The sequence below is a fragment of the Vulpes lagopus genome, chromosome 2 (assembly GCF_018345385.1).
Source record: "Vulpes lagopus strain Blue_001 chromosome 2, ASM1834538v1, whole genome shotgun sequence".
NCBI classification, from domain to species: Eukaryota; Metazoa; Chordata; class Mammalia; order Carnivora; family Canidae; genus Vulpes; species Vulpes lagopus.
In genome coordinates, this window is record NC_054825.1 from 86,369,076 (window position 1) to 86,389,220 (window position 20,145).

General features: G+C 43.4%; 1 protein-coding gene across 1 annotated transcript in view; it reads right to left on the reverse strand.

Moving 5' to 3' along the window:
• Positions 1–15,047, reverse strand: part of MAP3K5 (mitogen-activated protein kinase kinase kinase 5) — a 199,587-nt gene extending 184,540 nt beyond the window's left edge. The window contains exon 1 of the mRNA XM_041739454.1: positions 14,161–15,047. Coding sequence (XP_041595388.1) covers positions 14,161–14,584 — 424 coding nt within the window. The 5' untranslated portion in view covers positions 14,585–15,047. The remainder of the gene's footprint in view (positions 1–14,160) is intronic.
• Between the last annotated feature and the right edge of the window lie 5,098 nt (positions 15,048–20,145).

Sequence of the window (20,145 nt, forward strand, 5' to 3'; positions counted from 1 at the left end):
GTAGTGGGGTTTGGGGGGGGGGTGGTTCAATAATATGCTCTCTTTTTGTTCTACCTCTTTCTCAGGGGGGGCTCACTTATTCCTATAATTTAAAAGGCCTGGCATATAATAAGTGGTTTCACTGCTACCCTTCAAACCTGATTCAAATGTCACGCCCTGTCCAAAGCCTTAGCCAGCCTCCTCCACAATCCTGTCCTCTCCCTGAAGAATCCTCTCAATTTGTGTTCTCGAAGTACTTTATATAAACCCCCAGTATAGTGAGACTGGCACAACCTACCATATGGTTAGAAGCTGGTCTGCGGCACTAGACTGTGAGTTCCCCAAGGGAAGAGCCTTAGTCTACAGAGGCACTAAGGATACTCAAGCACAGACACAGAAGACCTGGGAGATGTCAGGATCCGAAAAAGATGATTTTTGCCACTTACGAGTTTAACTCACACTTAAGTAGGAAAGGCAGACATCAAAACCAACTAATAAACACCACGAGGGGAAAGTGCAATTATTTGTTCGTTCAGCCCATCGATATGTATCAAGCACCTATTATGTGCCAAGTATGAAATTAAGTACTAGAGATACAGGCTAAACAAGATAGACAAGAAAAAGAGATGTGGATTATATTTTAACAATCCCTTAAATAGGAACTGCTTCTTCTACATCAGACCTTCCTAAAAGAGGATTTCTCATCATCCTCCAACATTGGACTTGACTTTTTTGGTGGTTCCTTCTTAGTCATTTCATGTATGATGAAAGATCTGTGGAGCAATACCCTTTTTTTAACATTCCCCAAAGAATCAGGTATGCATTGAATAGTGAATCTTAAAGCAAATCAGGCTTCATTTAATAGCTTTTAAAAGGTTATTTTAGGAGATAATAGGTGCTACTGACATAAACATGTAATAAAAAATTACATGGATCTTAAAGGGAGGATAAAAATAGATAGTAAGTCCATGATTTTTCTTAGCTTAAATGAATAAGAATGTTAAGTTTAAACTCATAAATAACCAAGCAATGTTCTGGATCCAGGAAGGAATTTCCCTGGTCGTCACCTGCATATTAAGTATACATTTTAGTCTTAAAGTTGGGCAATACCTCCTTCCATGGCTAAAGAGGACAATTTAAGCCTTGAAATGGTAATTCTCATAGACTAACCATGAAGTCATCAGAAGTTTATAAGCCAGCCCAGATCTTAAATTGAGCTTCCAGCACTTAGATCAGGTAACTGAAAACAGAAAGCAGATTAAGGCCTTGGACTCTCCAATCATAGCCTATTTCTCCTTTAATGCTCTCAGAAAATCTTCTGAAATTAAGTGTGCCTTATCCTCCAGCACAGCAATCTGTTTAAGGAACATGTTCTTATTTCCCTGACAAACCAAGGAGAACCAAAAAATAAATAAAAAAAATAAAAAAGTGGAATTTGAAAATAGAAAAATCATGGTAGCTTCATATATCTGCCTCTGCAAACTTATTCCAATATATCTAATGATGTTTTCAGAGGAAAGTGCAAGTCTACTATATAGCAGTGGTCTGGGAAAATCAAGGCATGGCAACACATAAGTATCATAGTACAATTTTGCTTCAAAATCCCCAAGCAGTGTCACAACACAGTGGCAACAGCTTTTGTGTTAACAATTCTTTTGCTTCTGGGGCTGCCTGAGGATAGCATCTGGCCCTACTCGGCCCTCTCCAGATGAAAAATGAGTGGAGATGTGTAATTAGAATGACCTGTAAGACTGAAGAATCAAAAGATTATCAAGAAGAATGTTCACTATATATTCACCAACATGAAACCTGCTTCTTTACTAACACTTGACCAAATGCAGAGTCCTGAGCTCCATACAGTCTGGAACGTTTGAGATTATGCTTTCCCATTACTTACTTACCTTTCACCAAACAGTGAAAATATGTGTCAATGCTAGAGGCAAACCAGGGAGATAAGCAATATCTTACTTCTAGTTCTAAGTATATAAGAGATTTGGCTTAAGTAGAAGAGTATATCACTCCTAACAAGGTTTTTTTGTTGTTGTTGGGTTTTTTTCCTAACAAGGTTTTACCTTCTCAAAGATTTCACAAATGGGCACAAATGAGCCATAGGTAATGACGGTTATAAATACAGTCATAAAACTCCATGAAGGTTACTTAAGCTCAGCCACCTACAAATACTTATTGGGAGTTGTCTGTCTTTTTCCTCCCTTAATGTTGCCTGAAACAAAAGAATCAAGAACAGAAGGATCCTGACTGAACTTTTAAACTTCCCATAAATCCATTCCCCAGCCCTGTCATTAATGAACCCTGATGAATATTTACCTTAGCAATGCTTTCAATGCTCCTGCAATTTGTCTTCTTGATTAATGCATCTTTCCATCTAATTCATTTCTTCAAAAGAATTTTAAAAAGTCAACTTTGTGAACATACTATGTTAATGATGAGTTTTTGTCACTTATCCCTTCGTGTGACACAAAATTCATCAAGATTAACACTTAGCACTATGCCACTTGTTTGAACACATGTTAAATGGCCTAGTAAACACTAACAAAATATTCCTGGAAATTAAGTCAAAGGCATAAATGACTGCAAATATTTCACAATGTTGACAACCCTTAATTTCAGACTTTGGAAACAATGTATATCTGCTGGTTGACATTCTAATAATCGCAGCAGTATCAATCCTCAGGTAACCCACTCATGTGTCATATTCCATGATTAAATGAATTTTCTACAGTGCTGATTTTGTAAAGGAAAAGAAGAGCTTGAGGTTTTCTTAAAAGTTTAAGCTAGCATTTCCTTTCCAATTTTATTTCAGATTTACCAACTGCGAAGTGTACTTTAAGCACACAAAATATTGGCAGCACTAAGTTGTTTGGCAAGAAAAGTCAAACCAACTATTCTTGTCATAACTCACGTGTAAGCTACAACATTGTTCTCTAATTTCACTAGGTCAAGCCAAGCAACTTTTACTGTAACCATGCTTTGCAACTACTAATAAACTCATACATCTACATGAAGTGTTAAAGCTAGTCTCCCTACCTCTATAGATGTCTACAAACCTCTTTGTACTCTCTGAATGTATATAAACAGTAAGCACTGGGCCAGCGCATCTGGGAAACTGTCCAAGAGTTCCTATTGAAACTGAGATCCTACTGTCTAGCCCTGAATAGCTGAATTTTCACTCAATCAACCAGAGCTAGACTCCCAAGACCCAATTCCTAAAAATCTAGGAACTGTTGTCTTGGTAGAACTAACATATGTTAACTGTATGAATGTGACTCACAAATAATTAGAAATGTTATTTAAAGTAGAATTCATAAATATGGTTTAAAACCTTCAAATGCACATAGCCCAGATTTCAACCTTAGTCATTTCTTATGTATACCACAGTATAGATATCGTTCTGCATCAACAGTATATCCAATTCATGTCTGCCTTTATTATCTAAATGAATTTTGTTTATTATTCTCATTCTGGCCCAGCCATTCAGTAACTTGGCACTTGGGTTCACTATTTTCTGTCAACCAAGCACCATATACTCCAGGCATCATCAACAAGTAATACAATTTTATTATCAACTCCAGGCCTAGAGAATACACGTTGAAATAATGGTTTAGGTCTATTTCAATTATCTAAAACAGCCTACTTTTTTTTTTTTTTTTTTTTCACAAAATGAAAAGACTGATACAAGGAGAATTGAAAGACAGATCAAATTCCACTACTGGAAAAACAATATATAAGAAAAGAAGGCTCTAAATCTCAGGCGATAAGTCCATTTGCTTCCATAAGAGTCAGTATAAAAAAAAATTCTTGATTAAAGAATTCTAATACTCCCTTGGAGTTCAATTTAAAGAGATTTTATCAATATTTACAAAAGATCTTAAAAATATTTAATAAAACCTGGGAATTTACTTAAATAATTTGCAGTATGATACTATTTCATATAAAAATAAAGTAGGGAAAAAAATAAAAATAAAAAAATAAAGTAGGGAGCCTGACAGTTTACAACTGTGTAAAATTTTATTTTCAATGCATTCTCATACATAGGAGTAATAAACATTGTTCTCCTGTGTACTGTTCAATGAAATCACCCACATTATGAAGTCCTCAAAAATATTCCCTTTGATTTTTCACTTATTTACTACTTAGGGCATCACTGTGCATCTGGTAGGCTCCCAATATTTATTAAATTGCTGAATTCAGGGGGTAAGACTATAAGATCATGAAAGGCAGAAATTGTACTCTTTTAACCTAATTTTGTGCAGACTTCAGAAAGAAACCTTGCAGATTTTAAGTAGTCAACAAATGATTACTGATTAAAAGACTATATTCATGGGATTAATAATAATTTAAATGTTTTCAAATAGAAAGTTTATTTTTGAGGAACAGGAGAACAGTTATAAATGAATAGACTCTGGAATCAGCATTAGGTCCAAAACTTGGCTCTGTCCCTTAGTGACAATGTGACACTGGGAATGTTGATAATCCTTGCAGGGTCTCAGTTTCCTTATACGTAAAATTGATTCCCTGATGCTATTTGCCTCATAAGGAGGTTAGAAAGATTGAAAATGACCAGGCATGTACTGTTTGGCACAGCACCTGGTGCACAGTAATGTACAATGCCCATTTGGGTATGACTTGCCTTAAATGACAAGACCAAAGTAAGATATTTGGCACGTGAAATTTTACAGCAATTTGCCAGCCCTCTAAAAGAAGGACTTTTTTGTCCACCAAAAACCAGACCTATCTGGAAATTACTGAAGTTCCCATCAGTAATGATGATGATCTCCTAATAGAAGAAGGAAACTGGATTTGCAGACACTGCAAACACTGGTGTATTTCCAACTTGGTTCCGACCACATCATTTGTACCTCTTATCACATCTAACACCTACGCGACCAATACCCTAACGTCCAATTTGCACGTTTCCTGACCTGAAACAAGTACATTTAGGAGCCCCGGCTTAAAAGGGGGATTCTGGGACCTTTGCAGGTGAATCACTATTTTAGATGGCAGAGCAGCTGAGAAAAGAAAATAGGTCCCTCTAAATCAGGTTGGGTAAGAAGACTAAAAGAAACCACAGGCATAGAGCCCTGAGAATGATCAACCTTCCATGAAGAAAAGCTATGGAAAACTTGGAAATGGGTAAAAGAGAATATTGGGTATCCTTTCAGTGGAGAGCTGGCTTTGTGCAGCACATCCTCTGGGAACTATCTGATTTTAAAAGGATGTGCCCTCTGATTTGTCCTGCTAGCATGAGTCCCTTTTATAAGGCTACTAGGACAAACCTTAAGTTGTGCAGACCTGATAGCAATGCAAATAATTCTTGTCCACAGCAATACAGCTGACTACTGCTGGGTAGAGATACAGTTGATTTTCATCCTGTAAAAAAGGTAACTCCAATATTTACATTTACAGATTTGCCTGACCGAACAGTAGTCAATCTTGTATCTATGAGCAAATTCATTTCAGCATTCCTGACTGTATCACTCCTCAAACTCCCCCTTAACTGATCTTACTGGTTTTCTCATTACATAATGAGTTAATTAAATATTTGACTTATATTTGCAGAAAGCCATGATTTCATATTTTCAAAAATTATAATTTTGCATTTCTGGTGAAGGAAGCATTTTTCCCAGGAGAAGAAATTGATGTGGCAGAAAGGGGCTTTTAGTTTTGTCCAGAACACTTTATGTCTCTAAAAGGGACAGAGAAGTGACACGAATGTCAAAATGTTTAACAGCTACTGTATTTAGGTATTTACTGAATGAGGGTTGTAAACCATTTATGTACTTTCTTTATGACAAAAATGTTCCACAGCTTAATTTTAAGAAGGATCTTTTCAAAAGAACTAGTTGGGTGGGAAAGAATGGGAGCACAGGCAGCTCCTCCTGACTTCTTCCTTAGCATCACGTTTTCCCATGGAAACAAATACAAGTAATAAGCTTCCATCCTCCTGTAGGTTTACACCTGCTCCTCTTCCAGGATTCTTCAGCGGGACATCACAGTAAGAGGCACATCAAAGGCAACTGACAAACGCTCACGGAACTGAGTTACTGAGAATATATGCTCTAACATTAGAGAAAAGTGATTCAGACTGAGGCAGAATTTCTCAGGGAACCAAAGAAAGAAACTGTCCCCAGGCTATGCTGTAAACCCAGCTCTCAGTTCCCTCGAGAGAGAGGTTTGTTTTGGCCTACACTGGCAGTCCCTCTGACAAACTGTGTCCAGAAAATAGCCTAAGATGGACCTGGAGAAAGCCCAATTTATACCTCCAGCCCCAGCACATGGCAACTAGGACTCCGCCAGCCTCTAAGTTCCCTCTTTGGTACTGATCAAGAACTGTCAAAGGCAGCTTTCTAATGGGTTGCTTTACAAGGTTATTAACAAGAAGTCACTGAAATGTGTTAGCAAGAGGAGATCAGGAGTGACGTCTCACTACCATGACTCTTCCTCATAATAATCCTATCACTGGGGCAGCCCCAGTGGCACAGCGGTTTAGCGCGCTGAGTGCCGCCTGCGGCCCGGGGCGTGATCCTGGAGACTCGGGATCAAGTCCCATGTCGGGCTCCCTGCATGGAGCCTGCTTCTCCCTCTGCCTGTGTCTCTGCTTCTCTCTCTCTCTTTCTCTCTCTCTCTCTCTCTCTCTCTCTCTCTGTCTCTCATGAATAAATAAAATCTTTTAAAAAAATTTTTTTAAATGAACACATGGCCTGAAGTTCACTTATATTCACTAGGGTAGCTCTCCCCCATGTTTCTTAAGAGTTCTTAGAAGCAACTAAAAGTGTTGGGAGAATACTGATATAATTGGTCACAAGCATTTTAAGAGATTTGCTATGCAAAGGAATATAACTTCCTTCTTGTATGAATCATATACCAAAGGCAACTGCTGCTTTACTGTTGATTACCTACTCTATTAGAATATGTTTGCTTATAATGGAATGTTTACTGTTACCTTGTACAACCTATGGCATTCAAGTTACACAGATCTGCTGGGCTACGATTTTCAGTAGAAGATGCTGTTAACATGTAAATGTTCTCTCCTCCTTTTCTCTCCTCCCCTAAGAAAATCACCAAGATGTAGCCTGTATTATGTATCTCTTAGTTTTTATGTCTTCTTTTAGGGAAAAAAAACCACTACAAAACAAAACTCATATAAGATGCAACTACTCACTTTATAAAATGTTTGGAATAATTAGGTAAGACCTTAAAAATCAGCCTGGTCTCATAACCTTCCTCCTTCTCCAATGATCTGGCATATCTTTGGATCAGTTTCTTCAGCCAACATCTCCAACTAGAGAGAAAAGTTACTACATTAAAGCAACTACAGAAACCAATGTACTAGAATCACCAGATTTAATTTTTTTAAATTTTGCTTTGCTTTTTGTTTTATATGCCACTAATAAAATTTGCTAATTTAATTTTGCTCCTTGAAAATAACAGTATCTTTCTTAAATATAGCCAGTTTTCCCATTTAACTATATCCAAATTAGGGGCGGCGAAACGGTTTTTTCAAGATGCACCCTTCCCAAGGCTGTGGTTTCTGGGTTTCTTCCTGCAATCCACCAAGCTGTGGGTTCCTGCTGACACCGCCTACCCCACCTCAATTACCACAGGCTCACCTTTCATCTTGCCCCATGCAGAGTGGGGTAGTGTTTGAAGAGACTACTGGGACAACTACCTGGGAAGCAGAAATAGTTGGTACCTGTCGGACATTTGCATATTCACTGGGCTTTGCACCTGTCAATTCCCTCTTGCTCCACAAAGAAGCTGTGAACCAATTTTATCCTGCAAACCAGAAACAGGAATTGAACAGGCATCTAATGAGGCCTCTGATACAGGAAGCAAAGGACAGTCCCCATAGCCACCAGACGGGAACTGACCTATAGCAGAAAACTCCCAGGAGGCTGGAACCAGCCAAGGCCAGTGGTGAGACAAGGCCACAATTGTGCACTTGTAATCAGGCTTCACCAGGAGGTGGAACCCACTGGAACTCCCAACCGTTGAATATCTCAAGCAGACCAAAGGTGACCAAGCTGAGGAAAGAAATCAGGATCCTAAGAATCTGGAAAGGATGGGCAGTCATGACAATCTGTGATTGACAATCTGGGGTAAGAAGTGGGTGCTCTAAAAACAAATTTATTTTTATGCTTTAGAATTTTCTTTTTAGTTTTATTTTTTTCCAATTTTCTAGTAAAGCTCTTTTTAGAAAATTAAAATTTTGCTTCAATTAACCAGTTACCACCCCCTCAAAAAAAACCTCCAAGAAACCCCAAAGAAACAAGAGGAAGCCCAGTGCTCTGCGTTCACAGGGGATCAGCGGCAATTGCTCCAGTGGTGTGCCAGCAAAAAATTAAAAGCCCAAAGAACAACCAGGTGTGGGACACCACTAGGATTTTTATTTTTTGTTGTTTAAAGATTTTATTTATTTACTCATGAGAGACACAGAGAGAGGCAGAAACATAGGCAGAGGGAGAAGCAGGCTCCACGCAGGGAGCCTGACGTAGGACTCGATCCCAGGACTCTAGGGTCACACCCTGGGCCAAAGGCAGGCGCTAAACCACTGAGCCACCCAGGCATCCCACCACTAGGATTTTAAAAAATATCTTCCTAACCAGAGTTTTTCCTTATGAGATTGTCTCTGTTTACTCTTTGGATAATTTTGCTAAGGCTTGTTACTTGTGCAAAGAAGCAGTGATGAAAGACATGAAAGGACTACAAGTTGTTTTACATCACAGGTTCTCAAAACAATGCCCCATTGCTCTGTTGATTCACCCGTTCTTGGTGAAATGGGGGATAAAAGAATAATATTGAGTTTTCCCATACATATTATTTTTGATTCTAAGATTATGCCTTCCCTAATTGAATGTAAAGATGTCTTTTCTTTTTAAGAGATCAGGCAGTAGGTTGCTGGTTGTCGAGTTCCCTCTTTCCCTATTCAGTAACCTTACTCAGAAAAATGAAGGTTGACAAACACACATCAGTCTTCCAATTTTTTATAACTGGTCCATTGGAATCACTATTTAAGAAATACAGTCTTTACCCTCTCCCTCAAAATACATGAGACAATATATACAAAAGCCTCCCTGGATTCAAAAGTAGAATATGCAGAAGTGGGCTCGAGGACCTTCTAGAACTTCTCAGTCCGGGACAGATGGGAGACAAAGATTCTGTTTGTTTTGCTTTTTATCAAATAAGATTGGAAGTCTCAAGGAGCTATGTTGGGAGCAAGTGGAATCAAAGCCCAGAAAGTTCAGATGCTTCTCCAGGGACAAGGCCTACAAGGGTGACTTTCATCGCAAGCCCAAGCAAAGCAGGAACATAACAGAGATGAGATTATAAAAGCTAAATTCTTACCATTTCAACCAGCATGTGTTTCCTTCCTGCTACCTACTGTGGCAAAAGGGTGAGAGCTGAGGAGCAGGCTGCAATCTGCAGGGAGCCTGGCGAGAGGAAAGACCCTGGTACATGTAACGGCTGGCAGGTAGGGGAAGCACAAGCAGCCTATCGAATCCCGTGCCCACTGAAAGGGGTGGAGTGGCATTGAGCAGAGCAATGTCCCTGGCTCTTACAGCAATAAGAAGCCAAGAGCCATAAATACAAAGTCAGGAGGGGAAAGAAGTTTGAAAGAGATGAAAGCGTTCGTGGATCCCTAGACGGCACACTTCCTCCCAAGCCAGTCACCAAGTACCGAGCGCTGAACATCAAGTACTGAGCACTGGGCATCACCAAGTGCCCAGCAATGGAACATCACCAAGCATCCTTTTGCTCCCCTGTCTAGCCCCCTTCCTCTCCCTGCAGCCTTCCCATCCTTCCTGTGTCCCTTACCTCTGTACATCCCCTCCTGCCATCCTCAACCATCCAAAGTGATGCTCCTCCATTTGGCCAGATGTTACCAGAAACTAGATGAGAGCAGAAGTTACTGATTTGAACACATGGAGAGAGATGTATTCAAAGCCCCAGTTTTCAGTCACAGGAATACAACCTTCCTGAAGGTTTAAAGTGGTGAATGGGTTCCATACTTTAAGTACACAGAGTTAACAAGACTTCTCACAGGCTAGTCTCAGAATCTAATCATCATTTATAATGCCGCTTCTAAAGAAAAGTATGCTCCTGGTTCCCAGCAGCACCCTTAAGTCATTTCATCTGAATGAATGAATATAATCTCTTTATGGTTCAGGTTCCTTATAAACCAAATGGGTGGTGGGACAGGGGGACAATGAAGCCTATTCTAGCTAAACTTCACAGAACTGATGTTCATTACAAAGATAGATCTGTCTTTTAAGATGCTGCCAGGTGGATGTGTCTACCTAAATAGAGTAGCTCTGTATCACTAACATCTGCATCACTGACATCTCTTTGCTTTTATAGCACCTTACTGCCTACAATGCGGGGGGGGGGGGGGGACTGGGAAGGCGTGTTGTTAGCTTTGCCATTTTGCCATCTCTGAGTGATAGTCTTCTATACGTAAACATGAATTTTCACAAAAGCTTTGATAGAACATTAGTTTCCTCTTAGAAGTGAAAGAGAGAATGACAAGTGTAGTCAAAGAACAAACTAGCTTACAGTTAAACAGTAATCAAATAGAAAAAAAACTTTAACTGCAATCTACTCTTTTAAAAGACTCCAGGACAGGACAGGGGAAGCTGATAAAAATGGAACCAAGCTTTAAGCTCTTGTCCATTCCAATAAACTGAGCTATTTCAAGTTAAGCAGTCCTTGTTCACACTTCCACCTCAGTTCAGCTATCACCTCTGAACCCATCTGACCCCTAGTCTCATTCTAGAATCCGTCTCCTGGGACTCCAGGCATTCTGTATGGACCTTCGCAGAGGTTGCACCGCCGCCAGGCTTTACATTAGATGTAACCCACCCACTAACCCTACTCCTTGAGGGGCCAAGAACATGATATATAAAAGCAGTTCATGGGATCCCTGGGTGGCGCAGCGGTTTAGCACCTGCCTTTGGCCCAGGGCGCGATCCTGGAGACCCAGGATCGAATCCCACGTCGGGCTCCCGGTGCATGGAGCCTGCTTCTCCCTCTGCCTATGTCTCGGCCTCTCTCTCTCTCTGTGTGTGTGACTATCATAAATAAATAAAAATTAAAAAAAAATAAAAGCAGTTCATTCACCTCAAAGGAGTGAAATAATTCGTTTTTTCTCATGCAATTTTAAAGTACAGAATTGGAGAGCTGGAGAGAATTTCAGAGACCAATTGTTCCAAGCTTCCACTCTTTTTCTGAGATTTTAAATGACTTGCTCTAAATCGGAGAAGAACCAAAGACCCAAATCCACACCTTGACATTCTTGTTCTGATGTTCTGGCCCAGCATACCATCCTGCCCTACCTTCTGCAAACTCACAGGGTTAAAAGAGGGAATCTCTGAAATTTAGTTCAACTTCCCCCTCCACTTCGGCCCTCGTCAAGTTTACAGGCCTTCAGAGGCGATGAAGGGCTTTGCTCACAATTACGTGGTTCAGAGCAGAGCCAAGATGGAAACTCAGATCTAACTTTAGGGACAATGTTCTTCCCAATATATCATTGTGATTCAACTTCTCAGTGAAGGTAGTGAATGTAGAACAAAAGAAAGCATGGCCCAGGGGCCAAAAATCTCCCCAGGCTTGCCTTTGTACAGCTTGAAAGCTAAGAATGGTCTTTTACATTTTTAAGTGGTTGAAAAATATTCTACTAAAGAATTTGAAATTCAAATGTCTGTGTCCATTAATAAAGTTTTACTGGAATACAGCCACAGTCACTTGTTTAGGTACTGTTGTGGCTGCTGTCGTAACAACCGCAGAGTTGACGAGCTATGAGAGCAAACCGCAAAGTCTAAAATATTTACCATCTGGCCCTTCCCAGAAAAATGTGTCCCTGGTGGAGGAGGAGCGAGCGCTCCCTCTGAAATCAGAAAAAAAGTTCTACTACCATCCAAGTTGGCAGCCGTCAGTTGAGAAAAACAAAGGATTTGGACAAAACTGATACCATCTTCATTTGGTCACATCTTCAGACTCAATGACAGGGCTCAGAGTTCATTACCATGAACATAAGCAGGGGTTAAACTGGGGCCTGCTCAGGTTGAATGAAGCAATGGATGCTCGGAGAGAGATGGCTCAGAAACGAGTCTTCCCAAAGTGTCCTCCCCATGATTCACGCTGCACCTCAATGGCTCACCAGGTCCCCACCAGCTCTCTATCACATGATTCCAAGGTAGAGTAAATCAGCCCAGCTAAATGGAGGCAGCAGCAAAGATGACCTTTTAGAGTCAGCCACCTGAAATGGAACCCTGCATTGATCAGTTACTACCTGTAAGTCTAGGCCAGTTATAAAGTCCTTGGTTTCCTCATCTGAGAAGAATGAGAAGTACTTCCTTAATGGGCTTGTTTGGGGGATTAAAGATACAGTTCAAATGTTGGTCCCCTTATAGTCTTCCTTTGTCTCTTTCCCACAAACAGTTATTTGGAGAACAAACAGTAACTGTGCCCTGTTAGGAAACTATCTTCCAAATTAGCCTAGAGTTTAATTTTTTTTTTTTTTTGAGTCCTATAAAAAATACGGAATCTATCAGAGCAATAAAAATAGGCTCAGTATTTGCTTGGGTGTTTTCCTCACATATCTTTCAGCTCTTTGAAGTTTCTTCCAAACTATAATCCAAAAATAAGAGTGCTATAATTTTTAGAAAAGTTACATTTATGCAATTTTTATAGCAAGCCACACAAAAAACTGAGCTATAATATATCATACTCAGGTTCAGTTATGAAGACCAAGAGTGTAAAAAAAATACCAGCACCAGAAAGCCCTGGTTTATTTAGTCTGACTTCTTTAACATGAAGTTCTTCTTGTTCTTAAAAATATTCAGTTTTGGCTGAATTCCAAAGCTGACATAAGCCTACTTCAGGTGTTTTGAAGAGACTGAAGAGAATCAGAACTGAAAGCAAGTCTGGAATATAAAACCTTTTACATGATCACAAATGCAAAATTCTTATTGTTTGAAACCACTGTTAAATTTTCCACCCACACTTACAAAAAATAAATACGTATATGTTCTCATATTTGGTTGTACAGGGTACTAAAGGTTAATTTCAATAGCATATTAATATTATTCCCAACTTTAGCAAGCAAATAGCTAATTGCATCAATCACTAGAACTGCAATGACAGTTTCTGAAATATGTGATACGTTGAAAAGATAACTTTTTTATGGATTACGGTGGCACTCTATTTTTTTAATTTTACATTTTATTTATCTTTTTAATATTTTATTTATTTATTCACAGACACAGAGAGAGAGAGGCAGAGACACAGGCAGAGGGAGAAGCAGGCTCCACGCAGCGAGCCCGACGTGGGACTCGATGCAGGGTCTCCAGGATCACGCCCTGGGCCGCAGGGGGCGCTAAACCGCTGCGCCACCGGGGCTGGTGGCACTCACTTTAAACAAACTAATTTCTAGTTATTAAAATAGTAAATATTTTAAACAATGTTAAGTCATGTACTTTCCAGCTCATTGTGGTATAGGGGGTAATAATATTCTCCCACCAAAATCCTAACAAAGACACCACCAAAGTTTAGTTCAAGTGACAAGGTCACTGCTTTTGGAAGTAATTCCTTAGAAGTTCAAATCGGTTAAGACTGGAACATCCAAGCTGCTGAATATGTTCCAGTGAAAGGACTTGGGAAGATCACGACACGACATGCAAATGCGTATGGATCTACTCTGAGAGCAGCGGGCTGCGTGGTTCCTGTACTCCCAACACTGCACAGAGAAAAAATGAAAGCGTCGTCTGAAATAGTCACAGGTGTATACACAGAAGGGGAAAATGGGCCAAACCTAACAAAAGAGAAACCAAGACCCCAAATGGACAAAGGCTGCTGGGGCCACTATCTCGCACTACTTTAGAGGTGGAAAGTTCTTCAGGAGGGGCCTCCGGGCCCCGGCTCCAGCGCGGGCCGGCGGTGACCCAGTCCCCAGTCGGTCTAGCACAAATACGCGCACAGGGTCTTGCACCCGCACCCGCACCCACTCTTCCCCGGGGGCAGCGAGCGCCAGGAGCAGCCACGCAGCGCCGCTCGCTGCCCCTGAGGTGGGGCAAGAAGTAAGTAAGGAGGGAGCCCGCCTGCCGCCAGGAGAACCTTTCCCCGCTGCGGGCGGCCAGGGAGGCCGCGGAAGCGCTGCACACGCACCTGCGTTGTAGAAGCGGTCCAGCACCGCGGTTTCCCCGAAGTCCAGTTTGCCGAAATGCAGGGTCTCCAGGGTGGCGCCCACCGCCTCGCACGCCTCCCGCAGGCTCTGCAGGGCCTCGCTCTCGGCCACCACCAGCTGCCCCTGGCTCGCTTCGTTGATCACGTAAGCCACCGTGGTCCGTCGGCCGCCGCCGCCGCCAGAGCTGCCCCGGCACCGGGGGGCGCTGCTCCCAGAGGGGGCAGCCGGCCCGCCGGTGCCCGGGGCGGCGGCGCTCTCCACGTTCCAGAAGCTGCCCGGCGGCGGCGGCGGTAGCGGGCTCTCCGGGCCCTCGGCCGCCACCGCCGCTCCTCCCCTCCGGCAGCTGCCGCCCTCGGCGAAGGGCGGCACGGAGAAGGTGATGCCCTCGCCCGCCTCGGCGCTCATCTCTCCCGGCCGGGCGGCGGCGGCGGCGGCGGCGGCGGCGGCGTCCCCCCCGGCCCAGCCGCACCGTCTGGCCAGCCACAGCTCCGGGCTGCTCCGCGCGCGCCGGGCTAAGCAGCTGCCATCGCGCGTCGCGCCCTCCGCACCGCGCCGCCGCCTCCTCTCCGGCGCCCTCTCGCCCGGGGGCACGCCGCTACCCGGCGGCGGCTCGCCCCTCCTCGGCGCCTCCGTGGCCGCGCCGCTCGCCCGAGGCAGGGCGCAGAGCACGAGCGGTGGGGACGCCAGGTTGAGCGGGAAGGCACAGCGCTTCCTCCTGGCCGGCAGACAGTCGGCTCGCAGCCCCGCGCCGCCGTGCAGCTCAGGGGCGCCGCGCTGGCCGTGCGGAGCGCCCCGGGCCCCCGGAGCGCGGCTCCCGCTCCTTCCGTGCCGGGCGCTGGGAGGGGCCGGGGAGGGCGCCCGCGGGGTGGGGAGCTACCTGGCCAGCGCCTCCCGGGCGGGCAGGCTCCCCGGGCTGCGTCCCGGAACAGCAGCAGCCGCAGCCGAAAGGACCCGCCTCCCTCCTCGGCGGCAGCTCCCCTTCATGGGCTCTAGTTCCTCCTCCTCCTCCCCTGGCCTCGTTTCTCGCCCGAGCGCGCCGCGGCCGCTGCGTCCCAGCGCCAGCCTCGCCGCCGGGTCCCGCCGCGCCTCGCCGCCGCTCGCCCAGTGGGCCACCGGCTTCTGCCGCCCACTCGTCGCGGCACCGAGAGTCGGGGCCCGCCCCGGGGGAGGGCGCTGCTGGGAAGCTGGAGCCGGGACGACACCGGCCGCGCCGCGGCTCGCGGACCTCGGCCAGGCCCCGGGCTCGGCGCGGGGCGGGAGTGCTCCGCCGTCACCCACCGGACCCCCACCCAAGACCCGGCGTCGGCCAAAGCCTGGAGCGCGCGGAGGCAGCACGGCGCAAGAAAAAAAAAAAAAAAAAAAAAGTCTCTCCGAGAGCACTCGGGGCTCCGGAGCTATCGGGAGGCTCCCGCCCCGGTCCCCGCAGCCAGGGCGCCCCCGTCCGGCGCCTGGCGGCCTCCCCTGCGCGCAGTCCGGTTCAGCGCGCGGCGCCCCAGCGCTGGGCTGCGCCGCGAGGCCGGAGGGTTTCCCCTAGCGCCCCGCCGCCGGGGCCTACGTTGGACGGCGACCGGCGATCGATTCCCGACCGTGGCTGGCACAATTGATCGGGTCGGCCTCCGCTACTTTCCATTTAAAAAAGAATTGCACTGGCAATGTTATCGTTAAGGAGTGATTGACTAGGCCTGACTGCTGAACGACGAAGCATTCTCACTTAGTTCTTAGAAGGTGCCCCCTCCCGCGCACGCGGTGTCCTATGCTTTCTGGAGACAGAGTAAGGGATCTATACCCCACTCCGCAAAGCATCACCCACCAGATGAAAGGAAATTAAATGACATTCTGTTTTTTTTTTTTAATTGCATCACGGCAGAGGTTGGGGAGGATACCTGGATTGCTTAAGAGCGATAAAAAGGAAGAGATCTACTTCGGAGAGCAAAAACATACATCAGGTCTCCGAGAACTTCCCAAAAAACACTCTTAATTGTTGGGGAAACCGGTGAAAATTGCAGCGAAGTAAAGTAACAGCATTGGACTTCCCATCTCGGAGATGGGAACCGAGATTAGGGAGTTCTATGAATAAAGTAGAATGATGTAAATTATTAATGCAAATTAAAGCTTAGAAGAAAAGGAAGGATGAAACAGTTGAGTAGTAGAGTTAAAAGAAGGAAGGAGGGATCCCTGGGTGGCGCAGCGGTTTGGCGCCTACCTTTGGCCCAGGGCGCGATCCTGGAGACCCGGGATTGAATCCCACGTCGGGCTCCCGGTGCATGGAGCCTGCTTCTCCCTCTGCCTGTGTCTCTGCCTCTCTCTCTATCTCTCTGTGACTATCATAAATAAATAAAAATTAAAAAAAAAAAAAAAAAGAAGGAAGGAAATGGTAATGAGGAAAAACACCTAGCAGCAACACAAGCATATCCTCAGCGAAGCAAATGACCTTAGCTTTTTTAAAAAGGTTTGTAAAATGATAGAAGTAAATTTATAGTAAGGAAATTATATGTAACTGGGATCTATACGATCCCTGTCTGCTTGGGGCTTGATCTCATTAGGAAAGTAGGTATTTAGTGCATCAGATAGCATACGGGAGCAAAAATATTAACAGGCTGCCAAAAGAAAAAGAAAATACTTAAGAATACAGATATTCATATGAAGAATCAAGTCTTGTCCTGGTACAGAATTTTTTTAAGATTTTATTTATTTATTCATAAGAGACACAGAGAGAAGCAGAGACATAAGCAGAAGGAGGAGAAGTAGGCTCCATGCAGGAGCCCAATGAGGGACTTGATTAGAGAACTCCAGGATCACATCCTGAGCCAAAGGCAGACGCTCAACCGCTGAGCCACCTAGGCATCCCCTGGAACAGAATTCTATAAAGACTTCGTTACATGGAATCTGACATAGAGTACATTGAGGAATATGATAGACTCGAATATGGATTTGTAAAATATTATATATTCTTCAAACTTATATTTAATATTTTTAGAAGCCAGGTACATAATATTAAATATTAATTCAAGGAAAGCGTTTCAGAGGAAACTAAAATAATATGAATCAGAGGCAATAGTATGTGGTTATATTACCTTAATAAATGTGAAGAATTGAGGGTATTAGGTAACTCACTGTAAGCTCATAACTTCATATTCTGCATTGAGGAAGGAAGGCACCCAAGGAAACGATAACATATTGCTTAGATCCTCTCATAAATAGCAGACTTCTCTAGAAACTTTTGACAAGGATTAAATCACAGTCAGTAAATGACAGAATTATAAACATTCTATGGTATCTTTACACTTTCAAAAGGCATGGCAGGGGATCCCTGGGTGGCACAGTGGTTTAGCGCCTGCCTTTGGCCCAGCGCGTGATCCTGGAGACCTGGGATCGAATCCCACGTTGGGCTCCCGGTGCATGGAGCCGCTTCTCCCTCTGCCTATGTCTCTGCCTCTCTCTCTCACTGTGTGCCTATCATAAATAAATAAAGTTGAATAAATAAAATAAAAAATAAAAGGCATGGCAGCAAAATTGAAGTCTACCAGTCAGAATCATATTTTCACTCAGAGTCTAGTCTATTTCCATTTAGAAATTAGGTCTTGGGACATCTTTGAGAACATCTACAGGTAGAGTAAAGAATTTTCCTAATGAAGAGCTAGAGAAATACAAGGAAGAGATTTTTGCTTCTGATTATGACAGGTTAGGTAATTCCTTCTGACTAAATAAACCAAAGAATGCTGGGAACAAATTTTGAAATTTAAAGTAAAGGCATTAAAGAACTAATGAGATAATGAAGAAATATCTGGCCAGATTCTGGAAGAGAGGCCAAGGATCTGGGAAGGTTTTCACAGTTGGGGCTGCTCTGGGCCTGGCAGTTTTTGTGAATCTGAATTAGGCAGTGGAAAGGCTGAACTACATTTTTGACAGCACCTGGAAGGACAAAAGCAAGGATGATATAATCAGGAAGAAGTAGGGGTGAATGAAAAGTAAAATGAGTCTTGTGTGCATAACACCCAGTCTCTAGGTATCAGAGTAACCCAGATAAAAAGTCTCAAACCCTGAAATTGGTTTAAGGTAATTCCAGATATTCAACAGGTAAAATTTACCCAGAGGAAGATAACATCATCCTGGCTCAGGAATTATTTCTACAAATATAAGATCTATGCATGTAGGCAACTTTTGAATGCATGGTAGAATGGTAGAGGAGGAAGAGAATATGAACAAAATCCTTTGACAGGTGTTTCTGAGTTCTCTCTTCCAGTTCTCTTCCAGTTCTGATCTGGAAGAGAGAGAGGATATGCTTTCAATATCCCTCTAATCTCTGCCTGGGGAGGCTAATTTGTGTGACTTTTATCAATGGGCTTCCTTGCTTTCTGTTTACTAATTGGGTTGGTCAATGATGAGGCCAAGCAGGGGATATAAGGGAGGAAGAGGATTGAGACTTTGAGTCACCTCAGGCTGGCACTATGTTCCTGAACAGGGAGTCATTGCTTTTCTCAAGGGGCAGATCCTACAGGATCCACTTTCCTACTGGGCCTCATAACTTTCCCTCACCTTGGCCTCTGGTACCTAGAAATGATGATACCTCTGAAGCCATTAACTGCAAGTTGTAGCACAATCCTTTGACGCTTCCTTTATACCTCTTTGCACACCTTTGTAATTAGTCTTTTTTGCAAATAAACCCACCTCAAATTGTCTTGTTTCCTATTGACTCTGATAACTACTAATGAGCTTTTAGAAATTAGAAAACAATGTAACCTGTTTCCTCACCCATAAAATAAAGGGTTGAATTAGATTAAACTGAAAATCCTTTGAAGCTCTAATGTGCTGTGTTTAAGTATTCATTTGAAATACCAGTTCTTGGGGATCCCTGGGTGGCTCAGTGGTTTAGCACCTGCCTTTGGCCCAGGGCACCATCCTGGAGTCCCTGGATCGAGTCCCCACTTCGGGCTCCCAGCATGGGGCCTGCTTGTGTCTCTGCCTCTCTTTCTCTGTGTGTGTGTGTCTATCATGAACAAATAAATAAATCTTTTTAAAAAATGAAATACCAGTTCTTATACTAACTTGAAATGTGTAAAGAATTAAAATACCACTGGGTAGCAAAATGGTAGATGGGGAAGCTTTCCCTTTATAGAAATATTCTAGCAAATACACTGAATTTGGATCCAGGTATGGATCACCAGTAGTCACTAACATCACTTAAAAGAGTAATAATCAGGTATGTGCTTCCTGACAGAAAAGCACATCACCAATTATGAAGTAGTCATACCAAAAACAATGGGCATGAATCTCATAAAAGCCCTTGAATCGAAGGCTAAGATTCTACAACTAATTCCCAGAAATACAGAAGACCAAAAGAGGTCAAAACAATCTAGAGATGCAACTTGCAGAAATGAAACTGTGGGAAACTCTGTAAGATGAATGGCTAATTTTCTTACACAAGTAAGTTACTACCACCATAACTGATGCAAAGGTCTTTGTCTAGTAATAACATGGTCAAATGCATCTTAGGGCCATTTCCAGTTGAAAAATGGCACCACACCAACTGCTTTATGTGCACATCTCCAGTTACCCATCCAGATAAAGGAGCCCAAAGGAAAAAGATTACCCAGCGTCAGAAACAAAACCAGGGTTTCAATCCAGAGCCTATGCTGTTATCCACTGTTCTTTATCATAATGAAAGATAAGGCTGCCACTTTAGAAAATATCAAACAGCTGCCTTTCTTTGCTCTGGTGTGAAGACATGCAACCATTTCATTTTCACAGCTGCATGAAGTTTAAAGGAGGGGCAATGAGGCATTGAAACAGTCCACTTGCCCAATTTGGAATTAAAATATCATGTCAAAAGACCATCCTTACTTGTTACTCTGGAAGTTGTTCCTAGTAGTTGTGTTTGCAAGCTCTTTCATGAAGCCAGGGAGAATGAAGTCCTGGGAATCTGAAACTAAAGTCAGTGGGGGTGGATGCTGTTTTTGTTTATACTT